Source organism: Cololabis saira, chromosome 23 (genome assembly GCF_033807715.1).
Source record: "Cololabis saira isolate AMF1-May2022 chromosome 23, fColSai1.1, whole genome shotgun sequence".
Classification (NCBI taxonomy): Eukaryota; Metazoa; Chordata; class Actinopteri; order Beloniformes; family Belonidae; genus Cololabis; species Cololabis saira.
In genome coordinates this window covers 25,943,094-25,963,753 of record NC_084609.1, presented here as the reverse complement: position 1 = coordinate 25,963,753, position 20,660 = coordinate 25,943,094, and the positions used below count along the sequence as shown (strand labels likewise).

General features: G+C 41.6%; 1 protein-coding gene across 1 annotated transcript; it reads left to right on the top strand.

The window, feature by feature from the left end:
• The first annotated feature begins 754 nt into the window (after window positions 1–754).
• Window positions 755–20,091, top strand: tm7sf3 (transmembrane 7 superfamily member 3). Its single transcript, XM_061714210.1, has 12 exons — window positions 755–997; window positions 7,193–7,347; window positions 10,222–10,372; window positions 10,704–10,824; window positions 13,887–14,058; window positions 14,149–14,326; window positions 14,412–14,498; window positions 15,791–15,871; window positions 15,978–16,130; window positions 16,206–16,306; window positions 17,538–17,700; window positions 19,497–20,091. The coding sequence occupies exons 1-12, from the start codon at window positions 928–930 to the stop codon at window positions 19,748–19,750; spliced, it is 1,686 nt and encodes a 561-aa protein (XP_061570194.1). The 5' UTR covers window positions 755–927; the 3' UTR covers window positions 19,751–20,091.
• Window positions 20,092–20,660: the final 569 nt, after the last annotated feature.

Sequence of the window (20,660 nt, the reverse complement as noted above, 5' to 3'; positions counted from 1 at the left end):
TATATTTTGTGAAGGAATAAAAACTGGAGTGAAGTGGAGTAAAAGAATAAATCAAAAGTGCTTAAGGTTCATTACTAGAGAAGTTCTTGTGTGAGTGTTTATAAACCTAATGGCGTTTTGGGTAACAGGTTGTATTTATTTTATTTATTGATTGATTGATTGAATTGTTTATTTCGAACACATAAGGAAAAAAATATAAAATTTTAAAACAAATTCAAAACATACAGAAAAAAAGCAACAACAAAAACGTAATACAAACAGGGAAAAAAAAAAACAGTGTCCGAAAAGGAGCAGGTAGAAGTAAAACTTATTTAACCCTGCCCCTTTGTTACCTCTATCATAAATTAAACATAAATATTAATAATAAATACCTATTTATGATATATATATATATATATATATATATATATATATATATTATTTATTTATGAATGTATAACAGCTTTATTTAACACATTCCTTGTGAATAAAATTACTTCTATCTTGCCGTCAAAAAAACGAAAACAAGACGAGCAAATAGGATAAGAACTGAAATCACAACACTTCAAACTTTGAAAAGTCTGTGGCGCACTTAAGGCTGATTTATGGTTCCGCGTTACACCAACGTAGAGCCTACGGCGTAGTGGGCGCGTCGCCGCGTACCTTTCGCCGTAGGCCCTGCGTCGATTTCAGTGTAGTGAAGGCGTCAGTGTAGTGAATGGTTACCAGGAGGGTGAGTTCTCGCGAGACTTGGAGGGAGCGGTCCATAGACGGCGGCGAGGCAGCAGCAGCAGAGAGCGGTTCAAACACCAGCATGTCTCCCCCGTCTCCTCCGTCTCCTCCGCCGCGGCGGCGGCTCCAGCACCGGCCCCGACGGGCTTTCGGGGGGTTTTAATGACTCAAACGTTAACGGGGTTTGTTGTTGTGAGATAAACGAAGCAGAAGAAAATGTCTCGCCGGATTAGGTGGTCGTTGCTGTTTCTGCTCTTGGTTTGTGAAGTTCAAGCCCAAGTAGAAAGTGAGTATCGTGACTGCAGCTTAAGCTGGATGTGACCTTTATATTATGTCTTTACCCTCATTTTTTCTTTTCTCTTTCTATTTCTTCCCCTTTCTCTTATGTTTTCTTTTGTTATAAAACTGTGTAAAACAGATAAATACAGTTCTGGATTTGTGCAAGGTTGCTTTAAACCAGAATAGTTAACTATAAATGTCAGTTTAACAAACTATTTCACCAGTCTATATGTACATTGATCTCCACAGAAACGTCAAATATTTATTACAGCTGTCAACAAAATCGTGGATTTAATCTTTAACACATTTTCCTTCGTAAATACTACAGTGAAGACCTTTGTAAAGTGCATTTATGTCCACTTGTGTTGAGTTTAATAGATCAGATTCAGTGGGCAACAACATATGTTATGGTATTGCTCCAGAGGCACAACAATCCTGTTTATGTTTCTGGTTTCACTTACATTTTTTTGACTTGGTTCCCTCAGCTTTCATACAACTAGAGCAATGTTTACCAAATCAATAGTTCATCTGGATCTGCTCCAGATACCAACAACAACATGCTTCAAGTTATAATTTAATGTGTGAGGACATTTGGAGAATGTCAGATGACAACTTAAGGCACAAGAAAGCAACGATGCATGCCAGTGTGGTTTTATCAAAGCAAAGTTCAACAGTGATAACTTGTGAGTGGATTGTTGAGATTGTTGAGTCGTGACAGGTTTGGATCCATAGGTTTGCACTTGGACCAGACTCGGGTCTGAGCTGGACTCAGATCTGAAGACTATCTGGATAATGCACGTGTGACCTGCAGCAGATCACTCAGCTTCAGCTTTCATACTTGACATTCTTCTCCGTGTGAGAGAAACTAGCATGGTTAACACATCAGCAAACCTGCAAACACGATAAATCTGCACACTTGAGCGATGAAACTGAGGTTCTGCAGCGTTACAAGCAGCTACAAGCCTTTTACTCTTCCTCTTGCAAACTTTAAGGCCTGCTAAAATCAATCAGTCACAGATCATCAATTTGTAATTTATTTATTTCAAAACAGGGACAGTGCACAATAAGGGTGCGTCCCAATACTCCCCCTCGCCCTCCTTTTCTTCCCTAACCCTAACTTTTGCGCGTTCCCGTGAAGGTAGTGGTGTCCCAATTCCTCTTTTCACCTAGGGGGAGGGGGCATAACGAGGGCTAGGGGCTGAGAATAGCCCCTTCAAATCGAGGGATTTCAGATGCTGACTTGGCGAGCGAGGGGGTATGAAAAAAAGAGGCTCTGCGTCGATTTGACTCGCCGACCGAAGGCAAACAGGCAGACTGGTCTCAGAGAAATAGAGAGAAATAATCCTGTGACTCGTCAGATTTGTTTTGGATGTTTCTGATATAATAGTCTTCAGAAACCACAAAGTAATCCAGCTGTTATCTGGGTAATTTACACACTTTCAGATAAAGTTGCGGAAGATCACGCCAGAATAAAGGGATTTATGGTTCCGCGTTACACCAACGCAGATCCTACGGCGGAGGTTACGCAACCTACGCCGTAGGCTCTGCGTCGATTTAACGCGGACCCAAGCTCCGGACCCGGCAGACAGAAATCTCTAAATTTCGGAGCAAATTTCTTAACAGGCGTAGCTACAACTGTTAGATTTAATCTATTAAACCAACATATTCCTAAATGATTTATTTCAGCCGGCGTGATTCTCAACAGAGCTGCGTCCCGGGAGAGAGTGTCTCTCCCTTGGCTGACGGAGCAGCCTGACCCAGCGATCTCGTCTCTTCTCGGGCTGTGAGCTGAGGCTGCTCCCCGGGGCCGGCGGCTCTTCTCATCTCCGAAAACATCGGGTCAAATTTCTTAACAGGCGTTATTTGGATAAACTGAGCCCCGGTCGGGGATCTTAAGGTTACCATTATACCTGAAAAAATATTAAAACTTAATAAAGTGCCATATTAACAGCGCTACAGCTGAAATTAAAACAGCTTTTGGCTCTCAGCTTCCTGATCAGGGAAGGGATGAAAACGAGGGGTAGGGGGAGAATTGGGACAGGCACCTGGGCCAAGTGCCCTAGATCTCAAGTGCCCTAAAATCTCCCCCTTCTTTTTTAGGGCTTAGGGAAGAAAAGAAGTGCGAGTGGAGAAAAGAAGGGCGAGTGAAGGAGAATTGGGATTGGGCCTAAGACATTAATCTTTTGCAAGAGAATATGCATTGTGCCAGGTTGTAGCAACTTGCTATTTTCCACCTGTAGTCCCTGGGCAGGTTGATGGAAAACTACATAAAAATTAGTATAGAAAAAGAAAAAATAAGTAAAAGAGCATAACAAAGCAAAAAGACCATAGATAAAATAGATAAATAAAACATGGAAGCAGATTCAAGCTAGGCTGCCACCCCAACACACACACACACACACACACACACAACGCACTTCATAAATGTACACACTTGTCTTGACAGGAACCAACGCTTGGCAAGATGTGAGAAGGTGTGAGGACTTGACTTGTACATGAAATAATGTTGGTTGGCAGAGTTTTCCATTGAGTCATTGCAATACATGAGAATGATGACTTCCCAAATGCAGTTTTGCGTTGGGGTCCACGACACTCACCCATCACTCTTGTAACAGATCTTGTTGTTCGTGTTGACTTCTCAGAGCAGAGATAGTTCAGTCTCAAACTCTTAGGAGTGGGGCACCACTGATAGTGTGATACATTTCTCAACGGGGAAGCAGTGTGCATGGTTGTCAAATGTTTTCCTCTTCTTGAGTTATTGTTGGTCAACTTGCACGTGCTTGTCAGATCCAACCACTGGATCATCCCTGTTTCAGCATGATCACTTCAAGTATTGTTGCACATAGTTCAGAGTGTTTCTCTCCACTCATACAGACCGAGGAGCTGAAACCTCCATAGTTAATTAATTTCTAGGGATTTATGGAAATTAAAAAGAACCCAAGAGAAAAACTTTGCAGTTGCGTAAGCAGATGATCAGAAAATGACCTTTTATTAATCCCAATCAAAGGGGTACTGACAGTTTTGAAGCTTGTGACAATTCTCCATCTGAATGTGGTATTTGCAGGTTTGTATATTAGTAGTGTTTTACAGAGTTTTAAGTGTTAGTTGGTAAATAAAATGTTAAAGAATTGGTTGAGATATTGAAGTCAGCAATATTACGCGAGACTTATCTCTTTAATAAAACACTTCTTTCACTTTTTTAATAGAAATAAATCGCTTTAACCAGCCTAGAGGGGGATAATCATAATACTTTTCCAATTTATTATTGAACACATTTATCAGTCCTCCAGAAAATTAAATTGAGGCTGTGGTGTCAAGACAGGATCTGAATAATCTTTATTTTTGAAAAATGGGCCGATAGTTAATAGACCAAACATAAGTGAGTGCAACATTAAAGAGTTTAAGTTGGTAACAGTTTCAGGGATGATGCTGATTAGAAGTAATGAAGGAGATTGATAATAACTGATGTTTGAAATCAAAATGCATATGCATCAAAAAAAATGAAAAAATATCTGTTGAAATAAAGAAGAATCCAACCCAAACATTTATTAAAATAGCCTTAAAGCAGGTGCATAACCAATGAAGCATCTCTTTTATCTTGGCTCATGAAGATGGGAAAACTATAATAATTAACACATGGCCCGCCCTCAGTCCTGTAGGAGCTGCTCTCAGTATCAGCAGGACGAAGATACTTATGGATGAAAACTCCTGCCTCATGTCCTCCAAACCATCCGCCTCTCAGCAGTTACCATAGCAACACGTCCGGTCCCTAACCTGGTACAGATAACTCACTACAAATGAACAGAGAGCAATGGAAAGTTATATAAGGTCAGCCCTACGGTGCGAAAAACTTCAAGCGACAGGCAAAAGATTGTTGTTTAAATGTATTTAAGATATTAGTAAGAGAAACGGTAACAGTGACCAAGCCCCCAGCTTTGATGAACATGGACTTAAATACTCATCATAAGCTCCTCCCCTCCAGACTATGTTTCTATGGTGATTAAGACACTCGTAAAATCGAATACTCAGGTTCGTTGCTTTCTCTTGAGTTACTTTTGCAGGTTTGATGATGAAACCATTCATACAGTAATCGATTTGATAGCTATCGCTTGTAACTTTAACTTCACCATAGTTTGCTTTACCAATTAATACCGCTTATTCTAGCTGTAACATGTCGTCTTACAGCCAAAAACTACGTGTTTTAATGTCAACTTGAAGGGACTAATAGCAATAGAGTAATAATGTTATGTAAAAAAAGCTTTAGATAAGCTTCATATGTGCTGGACTCAAGGCTGTGACTGCATCTGTACTTCGATCCTGGCATAGATAATTGCACTAAGAGCACATGTTGTGCATTTTCAGCATGAAAGAGCATGGATACCAACATAGAAACAAATATGAGACTGGCGTTCTGCAATATTAACATTAATAGTGGAGGTTTGTTCATATTTTCAGCCTCATGGGCAGTTTCTGTTGCAGCGGTTCAGTCTCACCTTCTTTCAGATTGCGGTCACCTTAGAAACGTTATTTATTACTCACTGATGGTTTGCAGGTTGACACGTGGTGATGTCAGACAAATTAGATAGTGCTGTGAGCGAGATGTCGACCACAGTGATGTGACCACAGAGTAGCCACATAAAAAAATGTATAGAAAGGTAAAATATTGGCAGCGACAGCCTGTCCATAGTCTAAACTAACGTTATATAAGCTGTTTTTTGGCATATTTCCAAGGATTTCTATTTACAACCTAATGTTTCATGCTCCCTTTAACCGCTCTTTCATTATATGAGCCTGATTAAACCTGGCATCGTTATCTTGGGACGTTTCCAGCCATCAGGGAGGACAAACATCTGTGTATGTATGCGTCTCCTGGGCATCAAAGTTCCTCTGCACCAAAAAACGTACATCCTTTTCCACATTCGTGGCGGGATTTACTAAAACCAGCTTTGAGTGGATTTGTGTGCTTTTATACACCAAAACAGGCGTCGCTACATTTCCTGAAATCAAGAGGGATTTGAAAACAATATTTCCTCCTGGATTTGAACACTTATGATTTCTACCTGAATGAAGAAAAAAAAACACACTAATTCTCCCATAAATGTTCTGCCTTAAAACTCATTGCCAGGATGCCAGCCGTATTCGGATGATCACATTAATCAATAACAAGTCACATGAAATCAATTGTAAAATGAAAATAAGTAGAAGAGTTTGGCGGGAGCGTGTGTTCAGGGACCACGCCCACCGGCTGGTCCAGGGGGACGGCCGGCTCAGAATCAGCTGCTTTAAATTACCAGGGACAATCTTCCTGGACGTCTGCTGAGCCGGTCCAGCCCCGCTCTGAATCTGGGTCATCCCTGAGCAGCACGGCGCCGCCAGCATGGGACTCTGATCCAGTTGACGTCCAGATATTAAAAATGTCCCTAAACTGTGGCCAAACAGACAAACATAGTCTGTGTACAGTATTCTAACATGTCACTAAACGTTTGGTTGCTACGAACTGATGGGACCAAGTAACGTCTCAATACTGTTTGCTGTCTGCAGCAATCGACTTTCATGTCAGATAATTTTATTTCTTTATTTTGGCCGTGGTAGGATGTTCAGACCCGCCTGGTTTACAGTCTTAAAATGCTCCCGACTGTACCAAAGAAACTTGTTGGCTTTTTTTTTTTTTTTTTTTTTTTAATTTATTTTATTTTACTTTACTTATTTATTTTATCTGGAGGGGGTATTTACTATTTTAAGGTGACTCCTCGGAATGTTTGAGAGATGAAAGTGAAGGTCCCTTTTTTGCTGTCCCCTTACAGATGCATCTTCTTTTTGATTTCTTCTTGATTTATCTATTTACTTGGTATTAGTCTTGGATTGACTGTACATCAGATTTTGGTTGATGATTTGTTTTACTTATTCATTGATTGATTTATTTTTTTATTTTCTCCTTCTCCTCCCTTTTTTTTCTCTCTTTTTTATGAAAAACAATGCCCGATTGATACTGTGATGATGTAAATCTCATATGGCTGACTTTAATTCTTTAATAAAAAGCTTAATAACAAAAATGCTCCCAACTCAATTTATTTTCTTTTACTACTTTCACCGGAGAAAAGACGATCAAATAAAATAAGTTTCCTGGTGGGAGTGTCTCGACTCACAGGCAGCGATGTAAAAATGTTTTTTAAAATTATTATTTGACTTGTTTCTGTTTCAGATCGGGTGGTGTTCCTGCCGGGCGCCTTCCAGAACGTGAGCGTCTCTCAGAACGAGACGGTGCAGGCCGTGGTGTCCAGGATCCCCTCGGAGGTCGCCTTCATCACCCTGCAGTTTCACACTCAGCACCGCAACGCCACACTGTCCTACACCAGGGTGAGAACCAGTTACAACATCTCCACACGTTTTATTTCCTTTGCTGCATATGAACGCGTCGCTAACCCTTCTGTGCACCTTTTACAAAAAATCTTGCAACAGACGTCAGAGTAGTATAGTCATCTGTGTACCGGTAGTATGAAATGCATTAGAAAAAACATATTATGAACTAGTAGTTGTCTGTTTGAACAGATATGAATATACATTTTTCTGTTCAGAAGGCAGTAAAACAAATCCTGCAGCACTTGATGATCCCGCTATTGTTAGCGGCCGTCCTGATAAACAACCCCCTGCTGATTATATTCACCATATTCAAAACAAATAATTTCTTCTATGCATGCAGCATTTGATTAACTAAACTGCTTAATCTAATGAAATGCAAGGAAATAGAAGACATACAGTAATTGTTTAGCGTCAGCTGGCGCTGTAGGGTACTGATCTCAGACTACGGTCGCTTAGACGGGTTTAGCTGATCGATGTAACGGGAGGGGTTTAAAGCTCAGTGATGTAAGAGTTAAAGAAACAAATTATCAGCTTAAATCAGTGAAACAAATCCTTTTACGGTTTAAATTTATCCACGTCTCTCGTTGGTTGCTTGTGTTAATGTTGTGGTCATGTGACCTGGTAAAAATGCAACCTTGACTGGGGATTACAGGCGTGTTTCAGAGCGTGTCCACCGGGAGTTGGTTCTGCCGCCGCGTCATGAATGAGGCTTTGTGAGCGAGGTCGTCTGACCCCCCGAGAGCGGTCGCAGTCAGCTGATGCACACGGGTCGCGAGCGGCAGACGGGGCGTCCCCGGGGGGGGGGGGGGGCGCCCAACTGGCACAACTGGTGCAAAGCAGCATGACTCATAAATCCAGCAGATGAAAAATGAATGTATATATCTACAGGACTGTCTCAGAAAATTAGAATATTGTGATAAAGTTCTTTATTTTCTGTAATGCAATTAAAAAAACAAAAATGTCATACATTCTGGATTAATTACAAATCAACTGAAATATTGCAAGCCTTTTATTATTTTAATAATATATAATATTAATAATATAGGATATTTGAGTTTTCTTAAGCTGTAAGCCATGATCAGCAATATTAAAATAATAAAAGGCTTGCAATATTTCAGTTGATTTGTAATGAATCCAGAATGTATGACATTTTTGGTTTTGTAATTGCATTACAGAAAATCACAATATTCTAATTTTCTGAGACAGTCCTGTATTTTTATTTATTTATCTATCAAGGAGCCTTCCGACCTAAATGAGAAGAAAAATAGAGAAAAGGAGGAAGTGTGCTTTTTGCTGTCAAGCAAAAAATTTAGTAAAAGTTCATCAACAGTGACCTGATTCCTTCAGCTTCCGCTTATATGAAATCTTTCACTCATTTGTGAAAGATTTCTTAAGTTTTAATCACCATGACTCAGCCGGAGGTGGTGGTTGATCTCTGTTTATTAGTCACCATATCTGCGTCTGCTGTTCACGTAATCTCTCCATCATCTTCAGCGAAGCAGAAGTGGAAAACCAACCAGATAGGCAGTTTTTTCAGAAACTGAATATGCTTTCAGAAAGACGTTATGCTGCTCCATCGATCGCCGCTGCCCCCGGTTCCTGTTGGCAGCACGCTTTTCATTAGAGCAGTTTGCCGCTGCTCCAGCAGCCCCCCCCCTCATAACAACCACATTGTGGTTGCACTGAAAGTCCTGCCGTGTGGCCACTGCCATCTTTCAGCAATCTCTCGGCTCTTTTTTACCAGAAATGTACCGTGCAAGCGATCGGCTTCCGCCTGCTTTTATTCACAAGTATATTTCCACACATGAGCAAATACAGCGGCTGTGAAGCGGTTTCAGAGCTGCTTCGTCTCAGAATTGTTTGCAGGATGTTTGTGTGGAGGTTTGGTGCAACGCATTATGGTCTGGGCTCTGACTGGGCCATCATGGGTTATCATTGATCAACTTGGAAACTATTCTTTTCCTCAATGATGACAAGTGAGGGGAGGTGAAGCACGCTGACTCTGTAGCCGTCTCTGGAGATCTCTTTTGGGGATGCAGGGTTCACATGAGCAATCAAAGTAGCTCTAAACACCAGCAGCTCGTTTAATTAATGCAAACTACTGACTCCAGTTAGCGCTCACTCACTCTTTCCTTCACTGCTGCGGATGTTTACTGTTTATCAGCACAAGTACATTGTGTTTTTCTGTTAATGTGACTTGCATGAAGATCAGATGCCATTTTATGGCAAATAAATGGAGAAAAATTAATTATTTCCACAGTTTCACATTGATTTCACATGTTTTTTTTTTTCTTCTCGTCACTGTATGTCCACCCTCTTTTTTCACGTCTCAATTTCAAGTTAATGACACTTGACTTCAGCAGTTTCATCGTCACTATGAAATGGGGGAAAAAGAGGAGAAAAATGGTCTCAAATAGAATCTCGTATCATTTAAAAGCCTCAGTTATTTCCTGAAGCAGCTTGGGTTTTTTTTTTTTTAATAGGATTTAATTAGCAAGAAGCACGTTGTGTATTAGTCTGAACCTGTTTTCTGTAGTGGATCGTTCACTGCTGCAGGATGGTTGGCAGTTGGTGTTTCACTGATGTTCATGTCTGCGATGTTGAAGTTAACATTTGTAGTTTTCAATAAAAGGTCACAAGTTTTTGGATTTTGTCCATAAAATGAGTTCAGAATATCTGTGTTCCACTCGGGGTCAACAGCAGGGTCTTTGATCTCTCAATAAGCAGATCATTTTAATGAGCAACGGTTGGCATTCAGAGATGCATTTAATCTTTTCACGCTCAATAAACCAGATTTTTCTTTTTATTATGATGTTCTTTTTGCATAATGATGTGTATTTGCTGACCAAAACTGGATCTTGTTGGTGTCAGATGCCGGGCCGGGGTCTGTCCCTGACGGCCGTGGACTCGGGGCTGCTGTCGGCTCTGCAGCCGAGCCAGACGTCGCTGTCCCTGTTCCTGTCCTCCCCCAGCAGCGACGCCGTGGCCGGCACCGGGGTCATCCTGCCCTACTCCAGTGCCGGTAACTCTGCAAAAAGCCCTTGCAACACATCACACCCCCGTTTCTGAAAAGGAGGAAGTTGCACACTGCCGCTCACGAAAACAATCTCTGGGGAAATCCCACCACAGAGGGTTTCACCACAGCACTACGGCCGACTGCCACTTGATTTCATACTTCAGGAAATGTGTGCAGACCATAAGACCCTGCAATTATTGTCTGTGGCTGCTGTGTTGAAACTCTCTTACACCAAGTCCCCCTGCCGGGGCAGCATGCTGCTAAATCTCCAGGGGGCTTTTTGCATGTTTCAGCTTAACATTCCCATCAACGTAGTAACGTAAACGTCTTGTTTCAGATCCAGTCCCTGGAGGCTGCAACATGGAGTTCAACCTGGATGTGGACCCCAACATCTACATCTACTACAACCTCTATGAAACCACCATCCGCTTCGCGCCGGCTAATATAGGATACGAGAGGTGAGGCCTGCTGGCCGACTGGCGGCGTTTGCCCAACTTCCTGCCCATTTAGTGTTGTTTCTGGCAGCCTGTTTCAATTAGTTTTAGTCTAGTCTTTGGGTCAAGCTATCATTTTAGTTTTTATTAGTTTTAGTCACGTTCATTCTCCTTTTTAGTCGTGTCAAGTCTGAACATTTTAGTCTTATTTTAGTCAGAATTGTCCAGGACCATTTTAGTCTAGTTTTAGTCAAAGATTGTATTTAGCCAAACCCATTTTACAATTCAAACAAGGTTATCTTATTATTATATCATTATTACCTTATAGACTCAATAATACATTCATTCCAGATACAGAAGACTCTAATTTGAGTTTACAACATTTTTATTTTTCCGCATTTTCTCCCCATCTTTTTTTTTTTTCGACGACCCATTGGGTTTTCTTTTCCACGTAGGAAAGTGTATCCAAAGATGTTTCTTCTTCTTCTCCCCCCCCAGAGCAGATCCCTGCGTTTCTCTATGTAACTTTGTTTTTAATGGACGTGAACCTAGAGCTCTGCGTTAACGGCATCAGCCTCTAACTCTGCAGCTGCATCTTCTGGATCTGATTCATCTGGTCAACGAAAATGAAGACACATTTTAGCCGAGGTTTTATTCTGTAATCTACATTTTAGTCTTGTTTTTATTCCTCTACGATATTGCATTATATATTTAATTATCGTTATCGTCACATGACCAGCATTTTAGTTTTCCTCAGGTGATATAGGTTCGTTGAGGATGATTTTTAGTCATAATTTTCACTGACGAAAGCAGCTTTAGTTGGGTTGCAGGCGCCGGCGTAGCGCTCATCTGCTGGGACCGGCTCACAAACACTGTCTCTGTCCGGCAGCGATGTGAAGAGCTTGTGTTTTCTCCGTCACAGCCTCCCTCCCTCCCCCCTACTCACACTCAGGGGCTTGTTTTTTTTGTTTGTTTGTTTGTTTGTTTTGTTTTGTTTTGTTTTTCCTTTTGTTTGTGTTTATCTGACGCGGTCAGTCGGTCACTTCCTGCCAGGTCTGTAAACCTACTGACTGCAGATGAGTTTTGTTCATCTGGACAAAAAGTCCCAAACATGCAGGTTTGAATTAATTTCATTGCAGGCACGTGGAGATAAATGCGTGCTGCTGATTGTCCTCTGGATGGAGACTCACCCGGGAGCTCATTTCACTGATTGTGGACTTTTTTTCTTCTTTTTTTTTAGTTGTTGCTAATTCCAGAGAGCACGCTTGTCATGGAGCAAATTAAGTCCTGACTGGTCAGCAGCCGAGGTCTGGACCGTGAAAGCTAATGTCTTTCCTTTAACCGTCTCTGGCTGCCGTTGAGCTCAGCAGACCTTCACCTGAGTCTGGCTCTGTTTCAAGTGTTTGCCACCTCGTTTGACGCGTCTGACCGGAATAACCCGCTATTGTCAGGTGACAGGATGGTCCGATGACCACGTTCCAGCAAGTAAACTCACATCAGCCACTTTTCAGGAGCCTTGAATGATTTCTGGTTTTTTCTTTTTTGTTGATGCAAAACAGTTAACAATACAAATGTTCAAAACAAAAACGCATACAGATACAGGACAAGAAGGGAGACTAGAAAACAAACGAAACAGTACAAAACAACAAAGTTAATGCCAGGGAGGGACCGGTCCGGACGGCAGAGCCAGTTTTTTTTTTAGTTTTTTGTTTTCCCTTTTCCCCTTTAATTTGGTATTTTTCATATTTTTTTCATATTATTCATATCCTCTTTTCCTTTTATTATAAGTTCTCAATTCCCCCCTCCACTTCCTTCTAGCTGTCTCTTACTTTGGGCCGCCATCAGCCTTGAAGGATTTAGACGTAGCACACATGGTGTGAGTTTAGTGGACATGTGATCCTGGCTGAGGTTTGTTTTGATTTTAAGCCAAAGTCTTTTAAAGCTTTTAACTGGTGTGTCTTCATCATAAAGGCTCAGTAACAATAAACCAAACGTGTGCCGGGAGACGGTTAATGACCCTCACGCAGCTGTTTGATAGCTTACGTCAGAGTTGCTTTGGGACAAAGTGCATGGAGGGAACAAAGGTCACGATGAGCAGAGATGCATCAGAGCAGTTTCCCCTCGCTGCAAACCTTCAACCCATAAACTGTGCCGCTCAGTTAGTTTCATTTTCTAGAGCTCAGATTTACTTTCTGGTAACTGGGATATAAAAACATCTTTTGTTTGCAAAGCTAGACCTCACATGAGCCTTTTACTCGTTACAAAGCAGCGGAAGAGAGGAAAGATGAAAGATAACAATCACTCTGTCTCCTTAAAGTCATCTGCAGCTCATCTTATTAATTCATCCATCCATCCATCCATCAATGTTGAACTCATTTCCAGCGCTGAGATCTTTCTCTTTTATTTGTTCATAATTGTGGTAGGGCACTGCCACTGCTTCAACTCCCCGAGACTCCTCTTTTGATGCAAACAAACCCACAAAATAGCTAGTTTGGGAGAACTGATCCCATTTCTAGAAAGATGAAGGGTCTGAAAACGGTCCATAGGGCCTCCAAGTCCAAGCTGCCTTTGCGGGCAGCTGCTTCACGCTGCTTAGCGCTACAACCAGGTGATCAGATATTCTGATTTGATTGATAGTTCATGAGCCCCAGCAGATGGTAGCTTGATCACATTCAATGCAAATCTAAATACCTCCAGATTTTAGAGGCTACAAAATAGCAGGCTGTGCTGTTAAAGGGGAGTTGAGCGGGATGCTAGACTGGATATATTTCCATTACCTTACATTGATAAGAACAACCAGACATGTTGGAGTTCATGCAGCTTTTCATCTGTTCTTATACGCTGAGCTTTGTAGTTACTGACTGTTATACGGAGCTCTAAATACCTGCAAAAAGATGCAACCCCTTTATTTTTAGGCCTTCTGAGTTGTGGCGTGACGGTGCACTACGCTGTCTCGTGCTTATTGAAGATGATAACTTCTGCAGCAACTTTTTCTCTTGTTGATTGAAATGAGCCACATCTGGCCTGAGATGCCTAAAGTGGTGAATCTGGACTGTGCAGTAATAAAACCTTCCGATCTCTGCCAGAGGCCTGACTCCTCCAGCCTGCGACGCGTCCACAGACGCCAGCACCCGCTGGCGGCTGCGCTATGACGTCTACCAGTACTTCCTGCCGGAGAACGACCTGTCGGAGCGCAGCCTGTTCGACGGGCTGCAGGCCGTGGCCGACATCAGCGGCATGGCGGCCAGCGGCAGACGGGTAAACGGCACAAGCGTGCGTCTAATGCTCTTAATTGCTAATTAATTGCTGAATTGCTGATGTCGTCTCACCGCGTTTCCCCCCCCGAAGGTCATCACGCTGCTGTCCACCGACAAGACCACGGCAGAGTTCAACACCATCCCCGGTCAGGGCGTCATCTACTCGGTCATCGTCAGAGATCCACAGCTGAACACCTCTGCGTCTTACGTCCCAGCACACACCTACGCCTGCAGCTTCAAGTCCACCCTGGACGGCTGCCAGACACTCGGTGAGCCCTCCCACCTTCTACTACTCCACCTTTAAGTTTAAAAAAAGAAAAGAAGAACCATATTTGGATTTCATTCATATTTAAGGGCTGGTCTTCACTAAGATCTTCTTCACCATCACCGGCCTGGCCGGACTGTTCGTCTGCTTCTTCGGCCATCGTTTCTTCAAATGTGGTGAGCAGTTCGTCTTTGCTTCAAACGCTTTAGTCATCACTTTTACAGCGTTAAACACGCAAACTTTTGCTCTGATTTTCTACAAACATCATCTTTGATTTGATTTGTTTTTATTTGTCTCAAACATGCACAAGCATTAAACAAAAGGTACATATAACAATATAAAAAAGAGCACATTATGATGCAGTGCAAGTTCAAGAAGGAGCTGAAGGAAGCAAAGCTTATCAAGTTCAGCCCCCCCTACATTGCCACACAGCATACAATACAATTATATATAAAATACAATTATTTATTTATATATATATATATATATATATATATATATATATATATATACACATATACATAAACCTATACATATACACATCCATTTCCACACACATATATTCACACATTCATAGATACAGGACTGTCTCAGAAAATTAGAATATTGTGATAAAGTTCTTTATTTTCTGTAATGCAATTTAAAAAAAAAAAAAAAAAAAAAAAAAAAAAAAAAAATGTCATACATTCTGGATTCATTACAAATCAACTGAAATATTGCAAGCCTTTTATTATTTTAATATTGCTGATTATGGCTTACAGTTTAAGATTAAGATTCCCAGAATATTCAAATTTTTTGAGATAGGATATTTGAGTTTTCATAAGCTGTAAGCCATGATCAGCAATATTAAAATAATAAAAGGCTTTCAATATTTCAGTTGATTTATAATGAATCCAGAATGTATGACATTTTTGTTTTTGTAATTGCATTACAGAAAATCACAATATTCTCATTTTCTGAGACAGCCCTGTACATACACGCACACACACGGATACAGACACCCGTACAAATTTCAATCCATAAGAATATTCATAATCTATGCATCAATGCAATCTAAAACATTAGAACATTTAACTTTAATATGAATGAATATAAATAAGTAATCTTCCGGTTACAGTTCATTTGACGTCAACTAATGAAACAGATGATCCGGTCAGATGATTGCAGATGTTTAACTTCAAAGAAGTGCGGTGTGATGCTAATCTTCAGTCCCATACGGTGCATGTCTGTATGTGTGTGAGGTGAACATGAGCCCCCGGCCGGCCGTCATGTGGGCTCCCTCAGCCGCCACAAAGAAACGCATTTGTTCCCAGCTGAAGTCTTTATTCCAGAGCATGTGGTTCCATCTCAATGTTCATGGGTTACGGGTCTTTATTGGACTTTAGATATGTTCTGAATACATTCTTCAGTGTGTCATGTCCTTTTCTCTAATGCGTGTTTTCCTCTTTGTTTCCGTCTGCCGTCACAGAGATGTTCTGCATGGGATTCAGCTTCGCAGCGTTTTTCTTCTTTGTCCTCATCACGAGGACCACGGATCTAGACTACAGCAGTCAGTTTTTTTTCAACTTTTACTTTGAGGATGTTTGATTTATTGGTTTTCTGATTGCATCCCTTGTTGGCGGCGTACTCTCACCAGTGCTTGTCTCTCCCTGCAGTCCGTCTGGCCGTGTCGGCGGTGGTGGGCGTCGTAGGCGGAGTCTTCCTGGTCATGAGCTGGTGGCGCTTCGGCTCCGTCATGGCCTGCGTGGTCGTGGTCGGCCTAATGCTCGGCTTCCTCATCTCGTCCACCGTCCTCTTCACCCCGTTAGGTTCGGATGACCTGCCCCGATGTTTGATGCTCAACAAGACGCTCAGAGTAAACGCGCATGTTTGTCTTTCTTCAGGTGATTTGGACGCGTTCAGGAACTCGGACGTGGTTTTCTGGGTGACCTTCTGCTGCATAATGATCATCGTTCCCCTCTTCTTCGTACGGTGGCCCAGAGAGGTAAAGGATTTATCTCCCAAACCTGCAAGAAGTCTTTTTAAAATCCTTTACTTTGGCGCCATCTGGTGGTCAACAAAAGAGGTTCAGTTTGTCACATAAACGCATCATAAGGGTCTTTTCCTGGTGCAGATCAGTGATAGTAAAGATCAAGTTGAGTTTTGGGTCCATTATAACCTTTGACAATAATTTTAATGAAGAAACAAAGTCATTTTTTTAATTAACAGAATTAACAAAAAAGAAGGTTGGAGGGGTTTTTGTCTTCTGCTGATTTTTGTTTATATATTTCTATTCAGCTGGGAAATAAAAATGATAACGAAGCCACACCAGCCAGAAACACGATATAGAAGTCCCTGGATTAAAAAACAACAGCTTTTGATTATTATTATTTTTGTGAGACACTTTGTTTTCAGTTCCCGGTTGTACATTCATTAATGAGTAAGGACGACTAGACTGGAGACTAGACGTGTCCAGTAGGGACACGGATCACAACATGTGACGTACCGGCAGGAGCAGTTCCCAAAACATCGATAAGAGTCACTTCATCATTTGTATTTATGTTTCATCAGTTAAAAACAAGTGTAGTCAATAGACATGATATAAACCCCACAGCAGAAACAGACTCATACAGCCCATCATTTGTTGTAATCAAGTTCATAAATCCATGTTTTTAGTTTAATATGATGGTTCTTATATGGTGTAAAGTTAAAAACACATATTTTTTTTATTACTCTTTACTCTTTACTCTATTACTCTTTATTACTCTTGTTTTCTGAGTAAAAGCTGAGTTTGAACATCTAGCCCAGGGGTCGGCAACCCAAAATGTTGAAAGAGCCATATTGGATCAAAAACACAAAAAACAAATATCTCTGGAGCCGCAAAAGTCTTTTATCAGCCTTAGAATGAAGACAACACATGCCATGCAGGCGAAGATGTTGGGGTTTCAGCATCTTTACAAGACGCCTGCTTGTCTTTAAGTAGGAGACCGAAACCACCTGAAAAGACGTTTTGAAGAAGTTACCTTTTTAAAAGAAACATCTGAACGGTAAACAGAGTTCAGAGGCGTAAATGAGGCGCGTCTCTTTAGTTGAGGACTTCTCATCCTTTGAAAACTTTTCAACTGCAGGGAAAAAGTGTGACAACACTGAGGAAACGGGGAAAGCCCAGTCTGTTAACGTGTCGTCAGGTTTCTGTTCTTCCAGTACTCAAATGAAGAATGGTTGGTGTGTTTCAGGGGAACATCACCACCTGCGGCATCGTGGGGGCGTACGCCGTCGTTCTGGCCGTCAACGCCTACATCTACACCAGCCTCTCCTTCATCACCCTGAACATCCTCAAACGCCTCCTCAACAACAACTTCAGCGCAGCTTTCACCGACGTGCCGTTCCAGGCCATCGGTGAGTCTCTCAGAAACCCCGACGCCAGCAGATGTTTAAGCCCCCCCCCCCACTTATTGTCTATAATAGACAATAAGCTGACATTTGCGAGTAACACCAACTTAATTTACAAGAAAAGTCTGCAGCGTCTGTACCGTTTTAGAAAACTGTCCAAATTCCATGTTGATTCATCCTTGATGTCCATGTTCTATCGTTCTTTTATTGAGTCTGTATTCACTTTTTATTTCATTTGTTGGTTTTCATCACTAAGGGAAAAGCAGAAAACTGTTCTTACCAAGGTGGTTAATGTCTGTAGTAAAATAATTGGCTCTGCTCAGGTGACTCTACAGGACCTGTATAACAAACAGCTGTATAGGAAAGCAAAAACTATCCTATCCGACTGTTCCATCCTCTACACCAGGGGTGTCAAATGTGCGGCCCGCGGGCCGTGTGTGGACCGAGAGAGATTTTCATGCGGCCCGCGAGAAGTTTCCAACGCTAAAAAACGAAATGTTAATTTGCTAAAAAGGAAGGCATAAATAATTGCCATGAATCGCAGCATATCCGATAATATATTTCTTCTACAAATCCATCGTTATTCCACAAAGAGCAGTTTTCTACATTTTTTTAGTTTTCTAGAATGCATTTGCCGATTTTTTTTCTTTGTAGACGGTCGTTTATTTTTATTAACTGACTACTATTATATATTTTCGCAGGAAAAATAACACTGCTAAAAAAGATGATAGAAGATATTTATTCACGTAAAGTTATTACTCTTGTTGTTTTCTGAGTAAAAGCTGAGTTTGAGCATCTGTCCTCACGGTGTCCTCTGGTCTCAAGGGACACTACTGGTGGGAGACGGGTCTGTCCTGAGTCGTCCTGGAGACGACCTGATATCAAAGTCAGGCCAAGGTGTTGGGGTTTCAGCATCTTTACAAGATCCCTGCTTGTCTTTAAGTAGGAGACCGAAACCACCTGAAAAGACGTTTTGAAGAAGTTACCTTTTTAATAGAAACATTTGAACGATAAACAGAGTTCAGAGCCGTAAATGAGGCGTGTCCCTTAGTTGAGGACTTCTCATCCTTTGAAAACTTTTCAACTGCAGGGAAAATAATAAAAAAAGTAGTAGTAGTATTTTTTTTTAATAATTTTTAAAAATAAATACACTTAATTGTACTAGAAAAATCATAAAGAAACACTCTCGGATGTAAGAAAGATTTAGCTTTAATTAAATTTCCTATAAAAAAACTAAATATAAAAAAAAACATGTTTCTGTTTATCTTTGTAAAATGATATTAAAAGTATCTTACATAATTTGAAAAAAAAACGCGAAATTTCAAGAAAAGATCCTGAAGAAATATATTTTACATAATTAGAGTGTAAACAAAGTGCATATTTCCTTTAAAATTAACTAAACTGATATTGGATTAGATAACAATAGTAAAAAAAAATCTTCGCACCATTTTTGTTATTTTGAGCGTGCGGCCCGCGAGAAAAAAAATTGGTAAAATCCTGCCTGCCAAGCAAAATGAGTTTGACACCCCTGCTCTACACCAAGAGTTTCAGTTTATCCCATCGGGTAAATTGCTCAGACTTCCACTTGTCAACACTAACAGATATAAACATTCTTTTGTACCTTCTGCATCTCCCTTCTCAATTCCACGAGGGAAAGGTAGCTGTTGTGGGGCTTGGATTTTTAGTTTTAAACTCGTTGTCGTTTACTATGTGTTTATATTGCTGCAAAATTAATTGCCCCATTGGGGACAAATAAAGTGATTGATTGATTGATTGAAGTCCCTCTGCCTCCCTCCCCCCAGACTACGCCATGATCACGGTGTGGGTGGTCCTGAGCGTCGTCGGCATCATCCTGCAGCTGTACGGCGAGCGCTCCCGCCCCTTCTTCCCGCCCAGCCCGTACCTCATGTGGCTTCAGGAGCGTGAGCGCCGCAAGACCAACGTCCTGGACCCGAGCCACCACTTCCCCTCGCTGCCCAGCCGGCTGCTGGAGCGGGCGCGGCAGCTGACCAGGCGCAGGGAGCCGGCGGGGGAGCACACGCCGCTGCTGCTGTAGCCGACTGCCGGGACACTTTAGCCCGCGGTTGAGCGGCGCTGCAGCCAGACCTCGGAGAGGACTCCTCCGGACCACTAACACCACTTTTAAACTCTGAAGTCAGATGTCAGCAGTGCACAAGAGACTCTCGCTGTGGACCGCCACGCGCCTCTTTGGATTGGTCAGAAAGTCGCTTTCACTCGACCGTTTGCACTAAAACCACAAACCACTACATTTTTACTAGCAAGGTGTTTTATATCAGCGACGCAGCTCATCAGTCAGCCGAGTAATCGTTGCAGGACGTCCTGCAGCCCAGCTGCAGCTTTGAGCTGCACATTCTGGCTCATGGAAGATGAAACTCAACGTCCGATGATGACGATGTCTGGTTTAACTTGTTTTAGACTTAAATCTTGATCACCGTAGTTTTTATCCTGGAGTCGGAGCCAGACTGAACGTTTGTCCTTCTCTGCACCTTTGTGCCTCAGCAGATGTTTTAACTTCCTCTGGTTGTCTTCAGTCGGACCAAACTCAGGTCCTCCAGTCTCTTTTTGTACTTTTTGCACATTGAATTTTAATATATTTAATTGCTCTCGCTGTCACGGTGCTGGCGATGCGTAGAAGCGCTGCAGCCCGACTCGGCGGCGCTCCTCAGGGAGTCGTGCAGACTACCGACGAGCGCTCTGACGACGCACGAAGCCTTCCATTTTAAACCCCACAAGCACCTGTGTTTTATGTACATAGAAGTATCTGATCACATCTTTACAAAGTAAATCACAGGAAAATGTGTTATGAAAAATTAGGGCGTTTGTAATTTAAGGTTTTAATAATTAATAAAATGTCGAAAGTTAAAACCTGGTTTTCATTTGGTGTGTGTGTGTGTGTGTTTTTTATTAATGACATTGATTAGAACATACAAATTGATCCAGAATTT